This window comes from Microtus oregoni, unplaced genomic scaffold (genome assembly GCF_018167655.1).
Source record: "Microtus oregoni isolate MIOR12 unplaced genomic scaffold, Mior012 000152F_ref0000281, whole genome shotgun sequence".
NCBI classification, from domain to species: Eukaryota; Metazoa; Chordata; class Mammalia; order Rodentia; family Cricetidae; genus Microtus; species Microtus oregoni.
Window position 1 is genome coordinate 579,722 of NW_024544803.1, and position 22,080 is coordinate 601,801.

The 22,080-nt window shown below is 46.3% G+C and overlaps 1 protein-coding gene across 1 annotated transcript in view; it reads left to right on the forward strand.

Moving 5' to 3' along the window:
* Positions 1 to 20,389, forward strand: part of LOC121444993 (transmembrane protein 164-like) — a 115,783-nt gene extending 95,394 nt beyond the window's left edge. The window contains exons 3-4 of the mRNA XM_041646960.1: positions 18,454 to 18,554; positions 20,126 to 20,389. Of these exons, the coding sequence (XP_041502894.1) occupies positions 18,454 to 18,554; positions 20,126 to 20,332 (308 nt within the window). The 3' untranslated portion in view covers positions 20,333 to 20,389. The remainder of the gene's footprint in view (positions 1 to 18,453; positions 18,555 to 20,125) is intronic.
* The last annotated feature ends 1,691 nt before the right edge of the window (positions 20,390 to 22,080 follow it).

Sequence of the window (22,080 nt, forward strand, 5' to 3'; positions counted from 1 at the left end):
CTAGCTTTGCCACATTGAAAGCAAACTCCATATGGAGGTTCTTTGATGCTTATCATCCATTTGTGAATTTAATTGGTGCTGCCAGAAGCAGATATGTCTTTCTGTCATGAAAAGCCTGAGGTTACTAAAACATCTTAAATGCTGTATTCTGTGGGTCTGTGAAGGGTTTGAAGACTATCTATCTAAAATATATCTGTTTGACCTTGAAGACATACCTAACATGGCTACAAATTTGATTGTTAGATGACTATTAACCTGTATTTCTTACTTATCCTTAAATAATTAGTAATAATAGAAATTTACATTACATTGTTAAATGAGCTGCATAGGTACAATACTTTAAACAAAAATAGAAACACACACATAGCAAAAATAACCTTAAAGTTGTATCAATATACAAAAATTCATACCGTTATAAAATATTTGAGATTAATGGCTGATTTTTAGTTTAAAGTAGATTCAATAATCTACCCTTTTAGCCTGTCATTCCTATATCCCTCTTTTTTCTTTTCAGAAAGAGATCCTTGAATCCAACCTCCCTTCTTTAGTTTCCTCTCTTATCATGGCCAGTAACAGCAACCAAGTTCCCTAAATAATGATACACATCCATTATCCATTGAATGGCCACAAACTACCCACCCCACCTCTTGGGAATGTGGTGTCATGTTTTCTAGACTGTTTCCTGTTGTCTAGGAGCAATGCCATCTTTAGGGGACCTTGAGAAAATTGAAATAATGTTCAAGTCCTGGGAGAGATAGTTGTATTATTTTGTGCTTAGTGTCTGTGTGATGGGAAAGTGTAGAGCTTATCTGAAGTCTTGGCTGGAGTAGTGTATGAGGCTGTACCATCTCAGCTAGCAGTTTTGAAGTTGTTCTGGATGCAGAATTTGAGGAAATGGCAACAGAGACATTCTGAAAGGCTGGATCACCTGGGCTGCTTATATTTATTGGTATCTGGTTCTGAAAACACATAAACTTTTAAAGGCAACATATATATCTGCATCAACACAGGTATGGAATGTGCAGTGTGCACAAGTCAGTTAAAGATATTTTTTTTGTTTTATGTTTGGGATGTATAACCAGATCTCTGTGTATTCCATATGAAAGGATGACATGTAATAAATCATGAGGATTCTGCAGCCAACTATAGAAGGAGCTGCGGGCTGCATTCCTGCCGCCTGGCTCCCGGCTGCCTGGCTAGCTTATGCCCCAAAATAACGACACACAAAGTGTATTCATATAAACACTGCTTGGCCCATTTCTATTAATGTGTGTGGCACCACAAGGTGCGCTTACCAGGAAGATTCTAGCCTACGTCCATCCTGGGTCGGAGCTTCTTCGCGTCTGCCCTGGAGAGGAGCGGCATAGCATCTGGCATCTGCCTCACTTCCTCTTCCTCCCAGCATTCTGTTCTGTTTACTCCACCCACCTATGTTCTAACCTATCAGGCCAAGCAGTTTCTTTATTAATTAACCAATGAAAGCAACAGATTGATATGACACACCCACATCAGCCAACAAAATTTATCATGTCTCATCCAATCTCAGAGTTGTTCCTATAGTAGAGGAATTGACATATACATCACCTGTTCTGTAGCCTTTCTTGGTTTCTTTATGTCTGTAGCCAAGATTTTCTGTAGGTCTCCCCCGGTCAAATCTGATCTTCATTAATTTTGGAAAGAACCATAGCTATTTGTTTCCTGTGGAAACAAGAGCATAACCTCTCCCCCAACATTGACTTCATTCTGATGTGAAGACATTCTTAAAATATATAGGTTGGTTTAATTTAGCAGTTTCCATAATCCAATGTCCCTCAGCAGTTTTTGAATTTCATTTAAAAATTCAAAGTCAACAAAGCACCATACAGGATCAAGATGCTCTGTGTATTTTCCATCTTTATGTGGCTTATTCTTTTATCTTACTTTAGTCTTTCTTTAAAGACTTCATTTTCTGTTCAATTTATTTATTTATTTATTTATTTATTTATGAGTACTATGTCTACATGTACACCTACATGTCTGAAGAGGACACCATATCCCGTTATAGATGGTTGTGAGCCACCATGTAGGTGCTGGAAATTGAACTCATGACCTCTTAACCAATGAGCCATCTCTCCAGCCCCTACTTTACTATTTTTAAGCTATTTTTTCTGTGACTGTCTATACCCATTTTTTTTAAATTTATAATCTAAGTACATTTTTAAGCACACTGTAACCTGTTCAGAGATTCTTTTCAGCCTGGACCTGACTTTTTTGTGTGTTTGTGAGGACCTGACTTTTTGTGTGTTTGTGTGTTCATAGTGTCCTCTGACAGCATGAGCCAACCACCACTTAGCATATGGTTCACCGATGGCCAGCTCTGGTCTGTGGGAGGCTAGTCTCAGGTTGGCAGGTACTGACTGGCCTGGAGCCTGATTTACCCACCCCAGGTCTGGGAATTTGTTGTGTCTGCCTCAAGTAGGAGTTTGTACTCAGTGCCACCTGTACAGCAAAACCTCTGGGCCTACTCAAGAGACCGCTTTCTCAGGCCCTGTGTGGCTATTGAACCTACACATTGGACATCATATTAATGAGTCTTTTTCTGTCCCACCAGCTAGCTCCCAAATAACAACACAGAGACTTCATATTAATTTTGATAGCTTAGGCATGTTCCTAACTAGCTCTTATAACTTAAATTTACCCATTTATATTAACCTATGTTCTATCACATGACATTATCTCTCTTCAATCTTGCACCTCCTGTTTTCTCTCTGTGTCTCCTGGCATGTCCTGTGCATCATGATTATCTGCTCCTACTTTCTCTCTCTGCGCGGAAGTTCCCGCCTGTACCTCCTACCTAGCTATCTAGCTATTGGCCGTTCAGCTCTTTATTGTACCAATCACAACAATCAATAAACTGTCAGTTTACAAATATTTCACAACACTGGGCTGGAGAGAAGGGAGACCATGACAGAGCAGAGGAGCAAGTAGGTATTCTCTCTCTTCTCTCTCTCTCTCTCTCTCTCTCTCTCTCTCTCTCTCTCTCTGTGTGTGTGTGTGTGTGTGTGTGTGTGTGTGTGTGTGTGTGTGTGTATGTGTGTGTGTAAGGGTGAGGACCACAAGGGATCTAGGGGCCCATCCACTATAAGAATGAGGGTATGAAAGCTAAACTCTTCAGAGGTTGTGGTGAGGTTATCTTAGCCAAGGTGGGGCCCATAGAGTGACGGCAGATGGCAGGTTGTGAGTAACAAGGCCCAGCAGACCTATGGAGCTTCAAGATGCCACTAGGCGAGGCCAATGGAAGAGGTGCCCATATGGATGTTGAAATCTCCCTGAATGCTCTTGGGAGGGGGTAATGTGGAAAGGAGGGGCTGCGATTCAAGTAATATTAATCTTGGGTGATGTTGCTAGTGACTGCAAGGAGAGCAGTAGTGACCGTGACAGTGAGACCTGGAAGAGTGCAATCTTTTTTTTTTTGGTTTTTTTTTTTGAGACAGGGTTTCTCTGTGGCTTTGGAGCCTCTTCCTGGAACTAGCTCTGTAGACCAGGCTGGTCTCGAACTCACAGAGATCCGCCTGCCTCTGCCTCCCGAGTGCTGGGATTAAAGGCGTGCGCCACCATCGCCCGGCTAAGAGTGCAATCTTGAAAGGAGTGGTGGTGGTGGTGGTGGTGGTGGTGGGGAATGAGCATTCAGAGCAAGCCCAGAGGGCTTCAGGCACTAGGTTTCCTCTGCCAGGAGGCTGACAGTGGGGACCAAAGGATTGGAAAGAGTCAGCTCTGTGTAGAGGGGCATCCTAGGGCACCATAGTCTCCTTAGTGTGAAGACACTGGAGAAAGGTGGCAGACGCAGTATTAGTTGATGGTAGCCAGGTTCTTCCTTTTCCTGATGCACTCGTGGGATGATTGGGAGGAAAGCCACAGGGTTGGTGGCGAGTGCATCTGCTTAGCTGTAGCCACAGGCTTGGTTTCTGCCTGCCATCTTTCTTCATCCTGCAGTGCTGAGTGATTGGGTGGTTTGGATAGTTGAGGTAGCTTTCTTTAGGCAATGGTTCTTAGCCATGGTCCACCAGCAGGATTTAAGGCGTCTCAAGTTTTAATAAGGGAACTAACTGGTAAGCACCAAGTCTGTTGACTACACCTGTGACTTTGTTGTCACTGGCCAGCACAGTCTGCTGCCTATCACATTATAATAGCGCGGCCACCTCCCAATACCTGCCAGTGCTCGTCAATGCTTTGAAATTAGGGCCGTTGTCAAATTTGCTGCTAACTCTTAGGGTATGTGTTTATAAAGAAACATACCCGGGTTACAAAACATAACGATATTTTGATAATCATTTTAACTGTGCTACCTCTTGGGATTCTTTCCTCTTTATTTTCTGTTTTTTAAGCATAAATAATAGAAAACGAGACTTGCTGACCCTCCTTTGCCTGGACTCTAGGCTGCAGAAAGCCTCTGTTGTTTACACTAGAGGGCGCTCTAGCTTCAGAATTGGCAAACAGGGTCTTTTAGTGAGGAAGTGGGTGTTTTGAAGTGTTAACAATTCAGCAACCCTTGGGGTCCCATTTCAGGAGACTGGGGTTTAAGAACCCTGGTGTTATGCTATCCGGGAAGGCCTATTTCTCCAGTTGACTTTCAGCTTTTTCAGCAGCACCAGAATTGAGGCAGAGTCCCTCTTCTAGTTGTTTTCCAGGACCTCTCAGAACCAAGAATTTTGTCTAGGAAGGCTTAAACAGGCCCCAAAGGTCATTCCTTCAGGGTCCAGGTTAGGTCTCCTGCTTCTTTGCCCCCGTGAGCCCATTGTCTGTCCTTGCTGCCAAAGGTTAAGGTTCAAGGAATTTCTTATCAAGTAGGCTTCCCCCTTTGGTTTTCTAGTTAAACAAGACCAGAGGAAAGACTGAGAAACTCCTAGAAAGGACAAAGGCCCCTGGCGGGTGATAGGAGGGGGTGGGAGACTGAGTGGAGGAATTTAAATAGTAGCCAAGGGCTGGGCCTTACACAGTTGGGCTGTTGGAGACTTTCTGGAGGCCGTCACATGGGAACAAAGGCGCAGGTCAAGGGTTTTCTGCCTTAGTTTGATCACCTTTCAGAAAACAACCCCAGTTCCTACCTGGCTACATTGTTTTCCCCTTACTGGTGGCTTTTCCCAGGCTTCTTGGCTTCAAGCTCCAGGGTTAGCTCTCTATCAGTGGACCTCCTGTGTTATCAGAAAACCTGAGTTTTTGGTCACCCTGAGGTGCTTGTTACTTAAATAGGAACTGCAGGATTGGCCCTTAGCTCTAGGGTTTGAGCCCCAGGAAGCATTGGCATTTGCTGTAAAGTCCCCAGGACTGAGCACTCCCTGTATCTGCAGCATCAGCTGAACCAGGGAGCCACAGAACCACGTATGATCTTAGACTCCAGATTGGAGGTCACTCTTTGTATCTACTGAGTCCAAAAAAAAAAAAAAAAAAAACTGCTGGGTGGAGGCCAGAAAACTGTTTTTTAATCAGCCATCCAGGGAGTCCTGTGCCATGGAAGACTGAGTCTCCGCCCTCAGAATATTTGATGCAGAGTGATCCTCAAGCCTCATTGCCTCAAGTGGTTCAGGAGTTAGTCTCCCCTTACTCAGAGCACACTGAGAACTTGGTTTGTCCTCAGTGCCTAACTTGGCTGTACAGTGGTGGGTGTTACGTGTCTCCATGCTTTTAGCTTTTCTGTCGCTGGAAGGGAGGGAGGGCCGCTTGCTACAGGTGGGAAGTTTCCTGCTAAAGGATCCCTCAGGCTTTGCAAAGAGTAGCAGCCGGGAGCTGACTCTTTAGACTCCAGGATTTCTGTTAGGTCAGGGCCACCCATTGGACTCTGTACCTGCTCAGAACTCTAGCCCAAGTGCTGACTGTCGTCTTGAGATGAAGGTGGGCTTTTATGAAGCCTAAGTCACAGGCTCAGTAACCAGCCAGCCCACACAGCACACAATGAGCCAAAACTCGGCCTGTGTGGCCTCTCTAGTCTGTTGGGGCAGGTGCTGAGCACATTCACCTCCTTCGGAAGCAGCAGCCAGCACACAGTTCTCCTCCACCTTTGTCACAAATCTTGCTCAGTGTGGGGGTGGGGCTCATTTGACCCAGCCTGGGAGAAAGGAAGTGTAGCTTGAGCCTGTAGTCGGTGGCTACAAATGTTGAATCAGATATCATTGTCATCTCAGGGGTTGTAGCACTGGAAGGTATCTTCTGGGAGATTAAAGCTGAATCAGTCAGGTTTTTTTTTTTGTTATGTTTTGTTTTGTCACCATGACAAATACCTGAGAAAAACATCTTCAAAGGTGGGAAAGTAGAGTTTGACTCATAGTTTTTGAGTTTCCTATCTGTGGTTAATTTAGCTCTGCAGTTTATGGGCCTGTGCATGGTAGAGAAGATCACCGTGGCAGAGAGGGTAGACCTAGTGGGGCAGAGATGCTCACTCACCTCATGATGGCAGGAGCAGAGCGGCCCAAGAAAGGACCAGAGCAAAGGTCAGTCTTTGCAAGGCATGCCTCTGGTGAGCCATTTCCCTGCAGTGAGTCCATTAGGGGATGAACCTCGTCAGTTGATTAATCCATTGATTTAAGTTAACAGCTTCACAATGCAATAATCACACTGGTTCTAGCCACACTTTCATGGGGAGTACCACCTATTCAATATAATGACAAAGGCTTACAAAAGCCAGAAGTGGAGCTGTCTCATTCATAAAGCACTGAAGATAAGATGGCATCATTGTCGGGAGCTAACCTTGCCGTTCTCTTTCTTATGTCCAAACCTTCACCTTTTCCAAAGTTTCCAGTCATATTGTGTAATTCGCTTCTTAGCCAAGCCATAGCTCTAAAGTTAACCAGTGGTTAACTGATCACATTTAGTTGGTGATGACATTGTGCCATCTCGCCTCATGATCCATTTTCCACTAGACTTTCTTAGCTCAGATTAGACCATCCCTGCTTAGTCTCCGGTTGCAGCTTCCTCCCCAGTCTCCCTATTTCTGCTCTCCCTTTCAGCCTGCAAACTCTAGTCCTTACTGGTCAGAGGGGAGTTTGAGGCTCAGCAGCTCCAAGGAGCTGGTTAGAAATGGAGAGGCTCTGCCCTGCCCAGATGCCCACTATGCATTTAACATAGTCCCAATGTGATCTATGATGCCCCAAATATGTAAAGTAGTAAGATGGTTTCTCCTTGAACTGGCCTTAGTACCTCATTCTGTCTCTTTCACAGAAGTCTAATAAAGCATGTTTGACTATGTGAAGGATTTAAGCACGCTGGCTGGCTCATGCCATTCTTTCAACAAACGTGGAATCCCCACTTGGTGTCTGGTAGTGGAGTAGTCAATGAGAGTAAACACACGAGAATCCTGGCTTTCGTGGACATATATCCATGTGGGAGGAGGTATTAAAGGAATAGGGAAATGATGCATGAGTTAGATATAAAGTGCAATGCAGGAGGCGATAATACAGAGTTAAGCAGAGATGCTGCATGGAGGTGGAGGCTGATGTTCTGAATGAGGTGGCCTCTGTTAAAGGAAATGTTTCACTGACAGTGTGACATCTGAATGAAGGCTCACTGGCAAAGGAGCAAGCCCTTTGATCCCTCTAGGAAAGATATGGCAAGCTGGGAAGATAACAAGTGAAATGGCCATGAGGCAGACATGTTTCTAGATTATTCCAGCAACCACGTATAAACTAGTATGGTTACTTCCATATAAGTGAGGGGGAAATAGTAGGATATGAAGTTAGAGATGCTAATCACACTAAAAATAGGTAAGACAAGCGAACGAGAGCCAGATCATTGGAGGATTGTTGAGGGAGAGACCAATGATTCTTCTTTAAAGGATTGCTCAGTGATGGCACTAACGTTAGAACGCAGGTGTGCAAGGGTGTGACAGCAGATGACAGATGCAGGGAGCAATGTAAGTGCTTTCAGCAATATTTAGGAAGCAGCAGATGCTAGCTTGGACCAGGATGCAATAGAGATAATGAAAAGGTGTTAGGTTCTGAGAACATGTTAAAGGTACAACCAACATTTTGTGAATGATCAAATGCATGAGAAAGAAAACGAAGAAAGGTCCAAGAGTGAGTTTAAGGTTTTGGGCCTGGTCAAATGAAATAGATGGCCTTTTACTGAAACAAGAAAGGCTTTGGGCTGGGCTGGGCGGTGGTGGTGCATGCCTTAATCCCTGCACTCGGGAGGCAGAGGTAGGTGAATCGCTGTGAGTTCGAGGCCAGCCTGGTCTACAAGAGCCAGTTCCAGGACAGACTCCAAAGCTACAGAGAAACCCTGTCTCGAAAAACCAAAAAAGAAAGAAAGAAAGAAAGAAAGAAAGAAAGGAAGGAAGAAAGGCAAGGCTTTGGGAATTTCCCACAGTTGGGTGGGCCCATTGGCCTGTTCTTTATGGACTGAACATTGGAGTTCATCTAAGATCATTCATATATTGAAGCTGTGCCCCACAATGTGATTCTGTATCAGAATTGGGTCTTTGGGTTATAGTAGTTAGGGTGAATTGAAGTCATAAGACATTGTCTCATGATGGAATTAATGCCCTTGCTAGAGGACAGATTTTGAACTGGTACTACCCCCTCTCTGTTTAGTGAGGAAGACAGCACAAAGGTGCTATCTGTAAGCCAGGAAGTGACCCCTCAGTAGAAACCAACTATCATATGCCTTGATTGTGGACTTTTTTAGCTTTCACAAATTAATTTCTGTTGTTTTTAAGATATCCAGTTGTAGTGATGAGGCGAGCAGGCCTGCTTTTCATCCCACCCAGCTCCCGCATGTCTAGCTTTATACCCGAAATAACAACACACAAATCGTATTCTTTTAAACACTGCCTGGCCCATTATATCTAGCCTCTTCTTGGCTAACTCTCACATCTTGACTAACCCATTTCTAATAATCTGTGTAGCACCACGAGGTGGTGGCTTACCAAGAAAGATTCAGCATGTTTGACCTGGTGGCTGGCTCTAGGACGTCTGACTCACTATGCTTTCCTTCTCCCAGCATTCTGTTCTGTCTACTCTACCTATCTGAATCCTGCCCTATCAAAAAGCCAAGGCAGTTTTCTTTATTAACCAATGAGAGTAACACATAGACAGATAACCCTCCTCTATCATCCAGTCTATGTTAAAATGGCTTGAATTGACTGAGACATTCCTCTGGTATTCCCTGGACCAAGCTGGGTCCCTGGAATACTTGGACCTCTTCATTCCTACAGCTGTTCATGGCATGTGGATCTCAGGGTAGTGTTTCAAAGAGGGCAACTCCCGGTGCCCAGGTGCACATCAAACCCCCAATTGAATTTTCTTTGCTAAAGCAAGCCATGTGATCAAGCCCTGTCGGTTGCTCTCTCTCTCCCTCCCTCCCTCTCTCCATCCCTCTACCCCACCCCCCCCACACACACACGTTGTTCTGGAAAAGTTTGGATTCTAAGGAATTGTAATTCACACACAGTCCTTTGGACAGTGATAAGCTAAGATGAGAAGGTTGGACACCCACTAGCTGTTGATTCTAGAGTTCAGGGTGGAGGTCCGTAGAGATGTAAATTTTGGAGTAGTATTAAATATGCATTTAATACTTATTTAATATGCATGTTGATCGTATTAAAGCTGTGAGCTGTGTTGACACCAGCTATAGGGTAAAAGTAAACAGCAGAGCTCTGAGATCTGCAGCCTGATCTTGTGTATCATCTCGAGATCAGCTCCATGGGGAGGAAATGACAGAGCACACGTCAGGAAGCAGGGAAGGGGCTGGCGAGATGGCTCAGAGGTTGAGAGCTCTGACTGCTCTTCCAGAAAACTGGGGTTCGATTCCCAGAACCCACATGGCAGCTCACAACTGTCTGTAACTCTAATCTGACACTCTCACACAGATAGACATACATGCAGGCAAAACACCAGTGCACATATAATAAAAATAGATAAATTATTTTTTAAAAAGAAGTAGGAAAAGAGGTAGGAAGATAGCTGAGAGTGACCAGAAGCTCAGAAACCAAGCGCCCAGTGTTCTAAGAATAAATTGGTATGTAGGGTGAGGCCTGCAAATTGATTATTGGATTTAGAAATGAAAAGGTTATTTGTGACTTTGATGGGAACAGTTGTAATGGAGGAAGAGGAACCCAATCTAAGTGGGTTTAAGAGAAAGCAGGAAGAGAAATTTTGAGTAAAGAGAATAAACCAGAGTGTCTACTAAAAAAAATATGTGAGTCATATGTCTATTATTTCAGGTGTTCATAATCACACTAAAAATAGGTAAGACAAACAGGTGGAATTAATATTAAAAATATAACTTATTGTACCTAGCTTATCAAAAAGCTATCATTCAAATATAACTAATGTTAAATTATGACTGGAATGGTTTAGTATATATTCTTTACTATCCAGTGTTTATACCAGGTGCACAGCTCAATTCAAACTAGTTACATTTGAAGCTCTGAATGACACGTGGCTAGTAACTATCACATTGGCCCGGTCAGATATAGCCAATTCCATCTTTGTTGTAAAGGAGAGACATGCAGTTACTGGGAGCTCTAGGGAGTTGTCAGGTGTCTGTTTTTAGATGAGAGCAATCTCTGTATATTTTGTTTGTTTTCATGGTCACAGGAATAAAACCTCATGGAGTGGTGGGTAGATGAGGGAGTCACATCAGGGTCGCAAAGGAAAGATTGGCCCAGACTGAGGCCCTCTCTTTACAGCTCTTCTGTGTTGCAGAGATGAAGGCAGAGCAGGCCAGGCAAGTGTGAATCTGTGCTGGTCTGGAGGCTCAGGATGTCTTCAGTAATTCCCTTCTTCAAGGTGAAGTGCGAAGTGACACCCGGGTCACCGTTTGACAGCGAGGCTGGGAGGAAAGGATTAAAGGTTTGTGAAGAGAGAAGAAGATATTAAATTGTGACCTGAGAAAGCGGAGAGTGAATAGTCAGGGGAATATAGTGTGATTGCCTGGCGACATGAAAGATGTACCTCAGGTCTGTGAACACAAACGGGACATGAGAATAGTCAGCACCGCCGTTGCCCCTCCGCCATGTTAAGCTGTGTAGCACAGGCAGGAGGAGGAGAAGGAGGAGATTTAGCCAGGGTGGAGGACTTTTTTTCTCTTCTTTTTTTTTTTCTCATTGTGAGAAGAGACAAAGGTGTCAGCAAAGAAAAATCAGAATAACAGGGCATGGGATTTAAGAAAGGGAGGGAGACTGTTGAGTGAAAAGATGGCAGGACCGGTGAAGGGATCACAGGTTCTATTTGTGTCAAAGGCCAGATTGGGTCATGGTTGGAGGAAGTGAGCAGCAAAGGTACTAATGATGGCTAGGTGGGGGGGGGGGGGGTGCTTGTCTTTGAGATTAGAGAGAGGCTGTAACTGTTCCTCATCACAGGGCCTCAGGTTCGACCATGACAGTGAATGGGCAAAGTCTAGTAATGGGGACAAGACCATGGAACTGAGTGGATCCTGGAAGATTCTTTCAGGGACATGTGGCAATGAGCAAGGCATAGGACGGGGATGGTTTTAGAGAGAGTACCGGGTATCAATATTTTCAGAGCAAAAGGGCCATCATCTCTAGTTGACAGCCAAAGGGGAGAATGCTGTGCAGGCCACTGGTGGTCGTGGGGCTTTGGGGCGAAGAGAGAGTCATCAGACTGGGAGAACAATGGAGAGAAAGCAAGCGCTTTTGAGGGCTGCCGAGGCAGTAGAGGCTGGGTAGGAAGAGGTTTGTGGGTACAAGCAGGGTTGAATCAGGTGTGGTGCTGTTTTCACCTATAATCACCACTCCTGAGAGGCCAAGGCAGGGGCATTTCTGAAAGTTCGAGATAGGCCTTGGCTACAAGACCCTGTCTCAAAACCAAAACAAAACGTAAAAGAAAACAACAGGAGTCCTTCCAAGAAGAGACTGAGAAGGTAGGGGGTTGGCTGATCATTTCTATGTGGTTTTATATTCTGATGCCTTTTCTTAGAATTCACTTCCTCACTTTGGTTAGCAGAAAAATGTCTTCTGACAATTGGCTCTTTCATAGTTCCTTCGCTGAAATTGCCCTAGCAGAGAGTCCCAGCGGCCAGCGCATTTCTGAACTCTGAAAAGTTCGTTCGTCTTGGCTTTGCTGTGCCACTCCTACAAGAGGAGGCTTTCCCCACTGGAATTTTCTGTGGTCATGGGAGTGCTTTCTGTCTACACCATCTAATATGGCAGTCACTCGGCACGTGTGACTGTTGAGCACTTGAGATGTGGCTCACATAAGTGGGGAAACATTATTGGTTAAATGCATTTTAGTAATGCTGCTGCATGTGACTCGTGGCCGGTACCAAAGATAGAGTGCTTAGCATTGCTTGCTGGTCCTTCTTTGTGCTCTCTCCCAGGTCTAGGACAGCACCTCGCTTCCAACCCTGTGGCTGTCTCTGGACTTTGCTCATCTCTCTCATCTTCTAATAGGTCTCTCTTTTCTTCTAACCACCTAAATATCGCTGTTTTCCAGACCCCCCCCACTCTTAGAACTATAACCTCATTTTGTGGACTCTTCTTTGTCCGTTTTAGCCACATACCAAGCTGTGTTCCCAAACCATTTTTCTCTCCTGAAATCTATACCTGGGCAGCCATTACCCAATGGAGGCATCTGCTGGTACGCCTTCCAGTACTGTGTCCCAACCCGAGCTCATCTCTCCCCTAAACCTCCTGCCAGTTCCTGAAGGCATGGACCTGGAAGTTCCTGTAGACGGTCCTCCTTTATGTCTGGCAAAGAGCCAAGCCATCTGCGTCATGACAACAGCACCTGAGTTCTCCTTCCCTCTGGCCCACTATCTGTCCTCCCGCTGGAGCCATCCAGCTGGCTAGAACACAGATCTCACCCTTTTATCTACTCACACCTTTCAGTGGCCTCTCATTGGATATAGGATAAAGGATAACAAGGCTCTTCCTTTTTCAGGTCTTGTTTTCTTGTTGCTCCAGCCACCTACTGACCCACGACCCCTCTTGCGTTCCTTTGCTCTCCTGTAACAGGGAACCGCACGTAATCGTATATAGACAGCAGGCCACTGACACCCTTATACCTCTTTTCTGGCTCTACCTTCTACCTAAAATGTTCCTTCAGTCACGTCTTACCCCAGCTGCTTCCTGTTGTTCAAATCTTCTGAACTGTAACCATCTCCAGTGTCTTCCCTTCCTCAGTGTCCCCAGTGTCGACGTATTCCCTTCACTCTGTCTGCTCTCCCTTCGTTTGTCAACTTCAGTTTGTCAACTGCAGCAGATTGGATCCCCACTCTTGCCATGGAGTGCAACGTGCGTCAGAGCTGTTGAATGAGTGGGTAGCATAGATAAGTCAGTGACCTGAAGGAAGCAGAAAGATGGGATAATAGCAGGCTACCCTACCCAGCGTTGAGTACTTGGTATCATCCTTCCTGAGTGAGAGTGTAGGAGGAGAGAAAGATCCCTTTTGGGGGCCTCTGGGGGTCTTTGCTACTGCTGGAGCAATTGCCTTGGTTCCCAGTACTCCTACGGCTTCCTTCTGGCAGAAATCAATTTTCCAGAAACTATCATCTTGGTTTCCCCCTACCTTTACTGATGACGCGCTTCTATCCTCCTGGGATAGAAAATGCTAGCAGAAAAATGTCACATACTTTCTTAAAGTAGGGGGGAAAAAGCATTTTATGATGTGTTGAATTTTCCTGAATGTGATTCAGTTTCTGTTTTTCTTTTGAAGAAAACTGGTTTTTCACTAGGATTATCCCAAGGGCCACATCCAGGTATCCAACAAAGTATTATGTGGGTTTGCATATAATTTGCATGTATTCCTATGGGCCGTGTTAGCAGTGCATAGGGTGCTTTTCGACTGTGGTTTTGGAAGGAAATGGAACATTGGATCCTGTTTGCCACAGGCAGTCTCTCCCCCGCAGGGGAGGTGGCCACTTCTCCAGAATGCCCCTCCTCTTCCTGCCTGTCTATGAGTTTGGACGCCTGAGATCCCTGGGGTGAAAATAGCTCCTTGCTAGGCAGCTGCTGGATCTGCTTTCTGTAATGCCTTCTGCCACTCCTCCGCCCTGAGCAGTGGACACTGCCTGCAGTTCCTACACAGGAAAACAGCTTTAAAGGAAGTGTGATTTGCTCAGGGTCACTCCCACAGGGAACATGGGGCTGTCTGATCCCCCCCCTTTGTTTTTAAGCTACTACATTGTATTTTCTTTTATGTCTGTGCTGTTTGATGTTCTGCCTTTTATACTTGGTGTTGCTCATCCGGGTCTGGTTTCTTCATGCATGGACAATCCGGTCGCCATTTGACTGGCAGTGGACTCTTACACAATATTGAGGTATTGGAGTTTACTTAACCTATCTCCCTAGTTGGTTTGTTTCCAGTTTCTCAACATTATAGAGAAAAGAAGCCTAAATATCTTGGTACAGATAAGGGTGGCTTGGGAGCTCTATAGGTGTTTGAAGATCATCTTCCCAGTGCTAGCATTGACTTAATCTCCCTTTTATGATCCTCACAAGTCTCTGCCACTACTTCTGCCATGCAGTAAGCCTTTCAATAGCCACCATTCATCCAGGACTGAGGTAAAAGCAGAGCTTGAGGGAGAGCTTCTCCCTCTGTCAACAGGCAGTCTGGTTGAGGGAGCTAATGCAACAGGGAAGGGATGGGGCTTTGCAAAGTGTCAGCACACTGAAAACCATGTCCCCTGATAGTATCTCAGTGTTCCTTTCCCCTAGAACACAACGTGGGAGAAGCACAGGGAAGGGACAACTGTCCTGTGCGTGAATCCTTGTCCCCTTCTTCCCTAGGACTGTGGCTGCTGAGCTGACTCCTGGTTGAGGACACACATGTGTTCAAGTCCATTACTGTACCACACTTGGCGTCTGAGGCATGTCACTGCCGCTCAGTTGCATTGGGGCGGGGGCTGTTGAGCAGAAGTCAGAGGGAAGAAAAGAATAGCTTTCTAGGAGAGTGCGTAACTTCCTGGGCACCTGTCAGCCTTCCAGGTCTCTTCTTTCTCCGTGTGCCCTCGGAAATTAAGGTGACAGTGTGGTGCCCAGGCCATCCTCATTTATCAGACTGACCAGTGTCCACACTCTTAGTATTATTGCTCAACATTTTGTTATCAACCAAGCACTGTGGGGGGGGGGGCATTTGGGGAGACATACAAGGTTCTTGTCTTGGTGGAACATTGGGACAAAGGTGTGTCCAACACACAGGCTGAATGTGGCTCAAGATAGCTCTAAATATAGCCCAGCATGCAATCCTAAAGCACAGACACGTCAACATGTCCAGGACGCACTTCACAGGTAGCCCCCGACTTCACTCACCCTACTTTGTTCCTCCTGCCTATTCCCCATTCTTGCACTTGTTCCTTGGTATCTTGCTTTCGGGTCTCAGTTTTCTCTCACTGTGTACGCGTTCCCATGACTTTGTTTCTCCTCTGTGCTGACGTCACCCATCCTTGTATGCTCACCTTATCCTCTTCATGGAGTCTGTGGTTCGTGTCATAAAAATAACAAGCACTTGTTAAATCCCTGGGACCATGCAATAACTGTGTCATCTCCTCTGACCAACAGCTCTGTGCATGAGGCGGTGCCTGTTCCATTATACGGATGAGTAAAACTGAGTTGAGGAGATACTGTGATTTGGCCAAAGCTCTGAAATTCATAATTGATAGAAGCAGGGTTTGAATAGTTGCCCCTTCTAGGCTCTGGCATCCAGTGTCACCCATCATGCCTTAGAATATATGCAGTCCCTGCAGGAATGTTTACATGTGGACATTTCATAGTCACAGATACTCCGTTTTCAACATGTCTAAAATGGCCTTCATCATTTCCTTACCCTTGCTTCAATCTGCTGTTGCCTCTCTTTTCCATCGCAATAAATGGCATCATCAATCCCGTGGTGGCCAAGCTATTAATACAACTCTAGAGTCCCTCCTATCCTTCCTCTCCCCCAACCCCACCCTCCTGCCTTGTACCACATCCTTCTGATTTTCACTTCTCTCTTAATTTTCTACCTTGCCGCTTTTACCTCCAAAAACTACCTTGCTCTGGGCTCCTGGAGAGTCCCCTTGGCAGTACCACTGACTTTATTCTGACCCTTGTACCCTAATCTGAGTGACCAGCGCTCACGTTTCTCAAATGCCCTGCAGCTTTTGGTGGCTCTGTAGCGGATCACATAGATGCCCTCCCAGGGACTGAAATCCATCTGGAATACATGTTTTGCTTGGCCCATTGAGCATTCTAAAACATTTTGAATAGTTGCCTGCATTTAAAAATCCGGACATTCCACATAAAGTTTCATGTTTCTGGCTTTCCTTTGAAAAAGCAAGAAGCAGGCACCTCTTGAGCCATGGTCTAGCAATGCAGCAGATGGCGGAGTTAAGTGGTAACTGCACTCTTTAGAAAGGGCGTGGTCTATTTACCAGGCTCGCATATTCCTGAGTATCTCTTGGTCCTAGTCCTGCTTCTCCATCCTAGAATCTTTGTGAGACAAGACACATTTGGCCTTGCGGTTCTGTTGCACACATGGTACCCGAAGCCCCAAGCATAGCTCCTTGAGGCTCACATGGCTCGGCCTGGGGCAGACCAGCTTTGCTAACCTCTTCCTCACTACCTCCATTGGACTCTCCCTGTAACTCTACTGAATTATTTCATTATTATTGTTATGGCGATTATCATTCTGTGTGTGTGTAAGTGAGTTGTGTGTGTATGTGAGAGAGATGTGTATGTGTGAGTGTGGGCATGCATGTGCCACAACATGCATGCGGCATTAGAGGGCAGCTTCTGGAAATTGATTCTCTTGTTGCACCTTGTTTTGAGGAACGATGTCTCTTGTTTATGCTGGGCTGCGTTCTTTGGGTCACCTGGACCACAACCTTCTGGGGGATCATTCTGTGCCTTCTTCCCATCTCACCATAGGAGTGTTGGGATTACAGACGTGTCCCATCACTTCTGGCATTTCTACTTGGGAAGCAGGGTCAAGTCATCAGGCTAGAACAATGCTCAGGTTTACCTGTTGAGCCATCACCCCCCAGCCCTCACGGCTGTCACTGACCTCTTATCTGCATAGCTCTGAATGGCCTGCCTTATGTGTCTGCCTGTGTGCAGGTTGAAAGGCCTAGGGCCCTCCTGAAGTCCCATTAGTTTCTCAGGACTCTACTCCAATGCTGCCTCTATCAAGAAACCTTCCTTACCCCACCTCCACCCCCAGTCCCAGGCTGACTTTTGTCTTCCCATAACAGGAAGTACCAGGAAGTATGGCTTTCAGTCACCCCGCCCCCAACTTGCTGTATTGTCTTTGTTGCCTGTATTTCTCAAACTGTAGGGACCTTGTCTTATTCCAAAAGCTACAAGGTACAAACAACCATTGGACAAAGGGCAGAATCAATGAAAAGCTGACCTGGGTAAACAGTACTGTACTTTGGAGGGGATGGGAAGGTGTTTTTCAGGTTCCTTTCTGAAGCACGCCTGCTAAGTGCCCAAACAGAGAGATACTCCAAGTCTCCTGTCTACCATGTTCCTGCTCTGTAAGCTCTGAAATACATCCAAACCTACAAAGAAGGGAGTTCACATCAGCAATAGAAGAGGCAAGACATCACTCGGTTTTCTTGGGACAGAGTTATTCAGTAGTTGAGAAATAGCACAACCACTGGTTAAAACATTCACGAGAGCTCTAGATTTAACAGCGACAGTAAGAGAACATGATCCCCATTGAGCAGTCATGTTATGCCAGACTTTGGGGACACAACTATCCCGATTTGATAGGCAAGTAAGATTTGCAAAATGGTTGCAAATTTTGACAGAGCCAAGCAGCTAAAGAATGGTAGAGTCAGAATTTGAACCCAAATTTGCCAGGCAGTGGTGGTGCGAGCCTTTAATCCCAGCACTGGAGAGGCAGAGGCAGGTGGGTCTTTGAGTTCGAGGCCAGCCTGGTCTACAGAGCGAGCTCCAGGACAGCCAGGGCTACACAGAGAAACCCTGTCTCAAAAGACCAAAGCCAACCAAACAAAAAAATTGAACCCAAATCTATCTGACCTCAACAATAACGTTTTCAACTGCTACGTCATACTATATAGAACCACGAGGAAATAAATTCAGAAACAAAGACAGTTGCATATATAGTACTAATATTAGAATTAATTTTAAAAATGCATCCTGGGGCATGGAGAAAATGACCAAAGAAACACAACAGTGTATTAGTGTGGCTTCTATTCTAGGAGTCAAGTGCTGGGATTGAGTCCCTCTTTGGCTTCTATCTTCTTTTCTCGTTTTTTAAACAAATCCAAATCACTTTTAGTATGCATGAATTAACCGCTCTTTCTAATGCTGTGATATCAATGGGCAGAAAGCGGGGTTAAGAAAGGGCTGCCATGGTTCCTAGCTAAGTGCTGAGGCCCTTGGAAGATGCTGTCGTTGATATGTGCAAGAGACACCACGCCAGCTGCAGCTGTGACTGTAACCTCAGCACCTGCACCCATGCGAGCAGAGGAGAAGTGGCTGTTCCTCCTGGCTCACCATCTCCCGTCTTCCTCCAGGTGCTTACACCCCAGAGCCCCTCAGCAGTTTCCGGTGGGCTCTTCTCTCCACGGGCCTCATGTTCTTTTACCACTTCAGCATCCTGCAGATCCTCGGCCTGGTAAGTTTGCTTAGATCCCCTTCTCTCCCCTCTGTTTGGAGTTCTTCATAAATCTTGATAATCCTGGTTGGTGCTGTGGTATCATTTTGCTTTGAAAAATGCACAATGCTAAAGGCCAGGATGTCAGATTGTTGTGTCTGGGGTGTTGATTTATGATACAGAGCTTTGGCTTCTCCGGAGAGTTTTCTGAATCCTTCAGCAATGGTCGTTCCTTCATTTCTGGGGATGCAACGGTACCCTTCATTCATGGCTCCTTGGGTCTGAAACAGTGACCTGTAATTGGCAAGTGCTATGCTGTGGACCTCTTGGGCGTGTATGATCCTTATCCTGATGGCCCTGGGCCTTGTGATGGCCTTTGGTTTTGGGTACATTCTGGAGATGCTCGCAGGTCTTTCAGGAGACCCTTTCTTCAGCAGTGTGGCCAGTGGAAGTGAGTGGTTGGGAGTCCCAGAGCTTTCTGTAGTCTGAGAAGTGCCTGGAATATGGAAACTGGCTAGCCTCAATGTTGAAATATCCAGAGTCCAATAGCGCCGAAAATGCAAGGGTATGTATCAGTGCTGAAGTGAGGAGAGAGAGTTCATGCCTGGGTGTGGGGATGGAGTTTTCTCCCTCCCTGTAGCGAGATACAAAAGCCTAGCTTCCTTGAGAGATAGGGAGGACTTGTCTTTAATGCGAGCAAGCTCTTAAGAGCTCCTGAAGGTGGGTGTTCTGGCTGTCCTTGGGGCAGGAACGCCATATTTGGTTTTGCGTGGTTGGCATGCAGGGTTAGCCATGTGGAGCCGTGTGCGGCCTTGCATGATAAGGTCGTGTAACTGGATGTCCCCAGTGCCTCTGGGCAAGTACCCTCTTTGTCTTCCTTGCTCTGGGTTGCCAGAGGTCGGCTGGGTTCTTTGCCAATAGTGTGGATGCTGCCTCTGCTTATATAGGAAGGCTCAGCATGTTCCTGAGCCGCACACATCCCCTCCTTATGTCCTGCTACTCCCCACCTAGTTGCTGGTTTCTAGGGATGTCGGTGTTGCTCACGTCACCATACATTACCATGTTCTGCTACACCTTCCACCAGCAAAGCTCTCCTCACCCACTCCTCACCATAACCCTTGTCCATCTTTCATGAGTCCATTCACGTGCCACTCCCCTCACAAAATCTTCCAAATGCTCCTCAGACCTCCTCGTGGCATGTAAAGCTTAGTGGGCACCGTCTAGTTGGAGACCAGACACAGTCAACTGATTGCCCTTGCTACTTGGAGACAGCGACCATGAAGCTAATGGCTCTAAAAATTAATGCAACCTTTCTCCAGGAACTAGGCACACGATAAATGCTTAGGAATGACAATGGACTCTGGGCCCAACTGGAGAGCAGGACTGAGCAAAACTGAACAGCTTTCCCCCAGGACAGTGCTCTATCCCCCACTAAGAAAGCCTAGGGCAAAGCAGCCCCTTTATGAACAGGTGGGGATTGGTCAATCCCTCCTTGTCCAGTCGTCCCTAGGGAGGAGAGATGGCTGAACTGGCAGTAGCCGGAGAAAGCCTCGGGATGGCGAACGCTCACTCTACCTCCCTTGTCCCTGCAGGTCACCGAAATGAATTTGAACAACATGCTGTGTCCGGCCATCTCAGACCCATTCTACGGCCCCTGGTATCGCATCTGGGCCTCGGGACACCAGACTCTCATGACCATGACCCACGGGAAGCTGGTCATCCTGTTCTCATACATGGCTGGGCCCTTGTGTAAATATCTGCTGGATTTGCTCCGGCTTCCAGCCAAGAAAATAGACTGAAGGTGCTTGGGGTTTTGTTTTGTTTTATTTTGTTTGTTTTTTGTTTTTGTTTTTTTGTTTTGTTTTGTTTCTCCCTGAGGAATCAAGTCCTGACTTGACTCAGAGAACATCCAGTTCTTGACAGACTCATTGGCGAGGGCAATAGGATACTTGGTGAATTTCTTTTTTTCCTCCTCTCTGTCCCTTTCTTCCACGACTCTTCCCTCCTCAGCTCCTCCCCATGAATGGCTCTTTGTGCCTGGGATAGTGCTGGGGGCTGGAACTTACTTCCTTTCATCCCCTGGCCTCTGGGTCCCTACTGTGTGCCCCGTCCCTGTGCTTGGCCTTACCAAGAGAAATGTAGTCAGTGCCCTTCACACTGTTTGTCGGTGCTTTTTAACAACAGCTAGTTGAAGAAGCGGGGAGCAGCAAGCGGTAGTTCCCCCAGCACCCCAGCAATGAAACAGTGTTCGGGTCACTTCTCCACTGCCAGGGACCTCCAGGCTCATGGTGGGGTCCCCTTTTACCTCCAGCATAGCCCCCACCAAAAGGAGACCAAGGCCTTGTTTCTATACCAGCTGCAAGCCCAGAGCCGAGGGACTTCCCAGATCACAGCCAAAATAGATTCTTCCAGTGATGGGTGTCCCGTGATGTAAAGCAGGGAGCCGCCCAGCCACTCCTTCTAGGGTGCTGCCTGGGGTGGAAGGTGACAGCAGTGTGCAGGCCAAGGGCAAGATTCCACAGTGGGCTGCCAGAGGTCTGTCGCTACAGCGAGTCTGAAGTCAAGAGGGTGAAGGTGTGTACAGTACCAGGCAGGACACCCCCCGGTTCCTGTCCCCCAAAAAAACCTTCCCTGTGAAATCTGAGAGCCGATCCACACTCCAATCCAAAGTGAGCAAAGAAATTAAGAAGCCAACTAAGTCGAGTGGCAACTTGAGAAAGCTGTGATCTGAAGCCTAGTCTATGTCATGTGGATAATTAGGCAACACTCTAGTCTCAGCTGCCCCCAACCATCCTCATTGTCTCTGTACATGTCTCTCTGTTTCTCTTTGTCTGTGGCCGCTTCATGGAAGAGGGAGTTGGAGGCGGGGCTTGGGTGCTGTTTGGCTGTTTCCTATTTTGGATGTTTGAAATGGGGGAACCCTTGCATTTCGGGAAGGTACTCTAGAGCCATTCCTGGCACTTTGAGGACATGTCCACAGCTCCCCAAGGCAGTTTCTTTATGGCTTGATTTCTTTCGTGTAGCTAGACTCTGCTTAAGTGTTCAGTGTGGAGAAACATCCTGGGTTTGGCAGCTTGACGATGTCCAAAGCCCATGTGTAGGTTGAAAGGGAACCGCCAATGGATCAGGTCTCCATAGGTAGCAGTTCAAGTGTTCTTTAGGAAGGAACTTCGGTTGAAAGAAAGGTACTTAGTCATGTATGGACCACAAAGGACAGCAGTATCTGGACATTGCTGACTCCTTGTCAGCTTCTAAGTAGGAGGAGATTTGTTTAAGAATAGAGAAAGAAGTTTGTGCCATAACCACTCCATGTCCCGGTTCCGGTTGCAGTATTCAACCTGAGTTTGTGGGTATTAGGCCTAACCTGAGCTTCAGTGACTCGGTGGCCATGAAACGGACTTACCAGGGAAGCAGCGGCAGGAGAGTGTCCCTGAGCAAATGGAAACTAAGGGAAGCATCTCTGGGAAGGGTTGCTTGAACATGAGTTGATTGGCTTTGAGGTACGGAGAACCGGAAAAGAAGAACTCCTAGTGTGCTTGTTCACCTT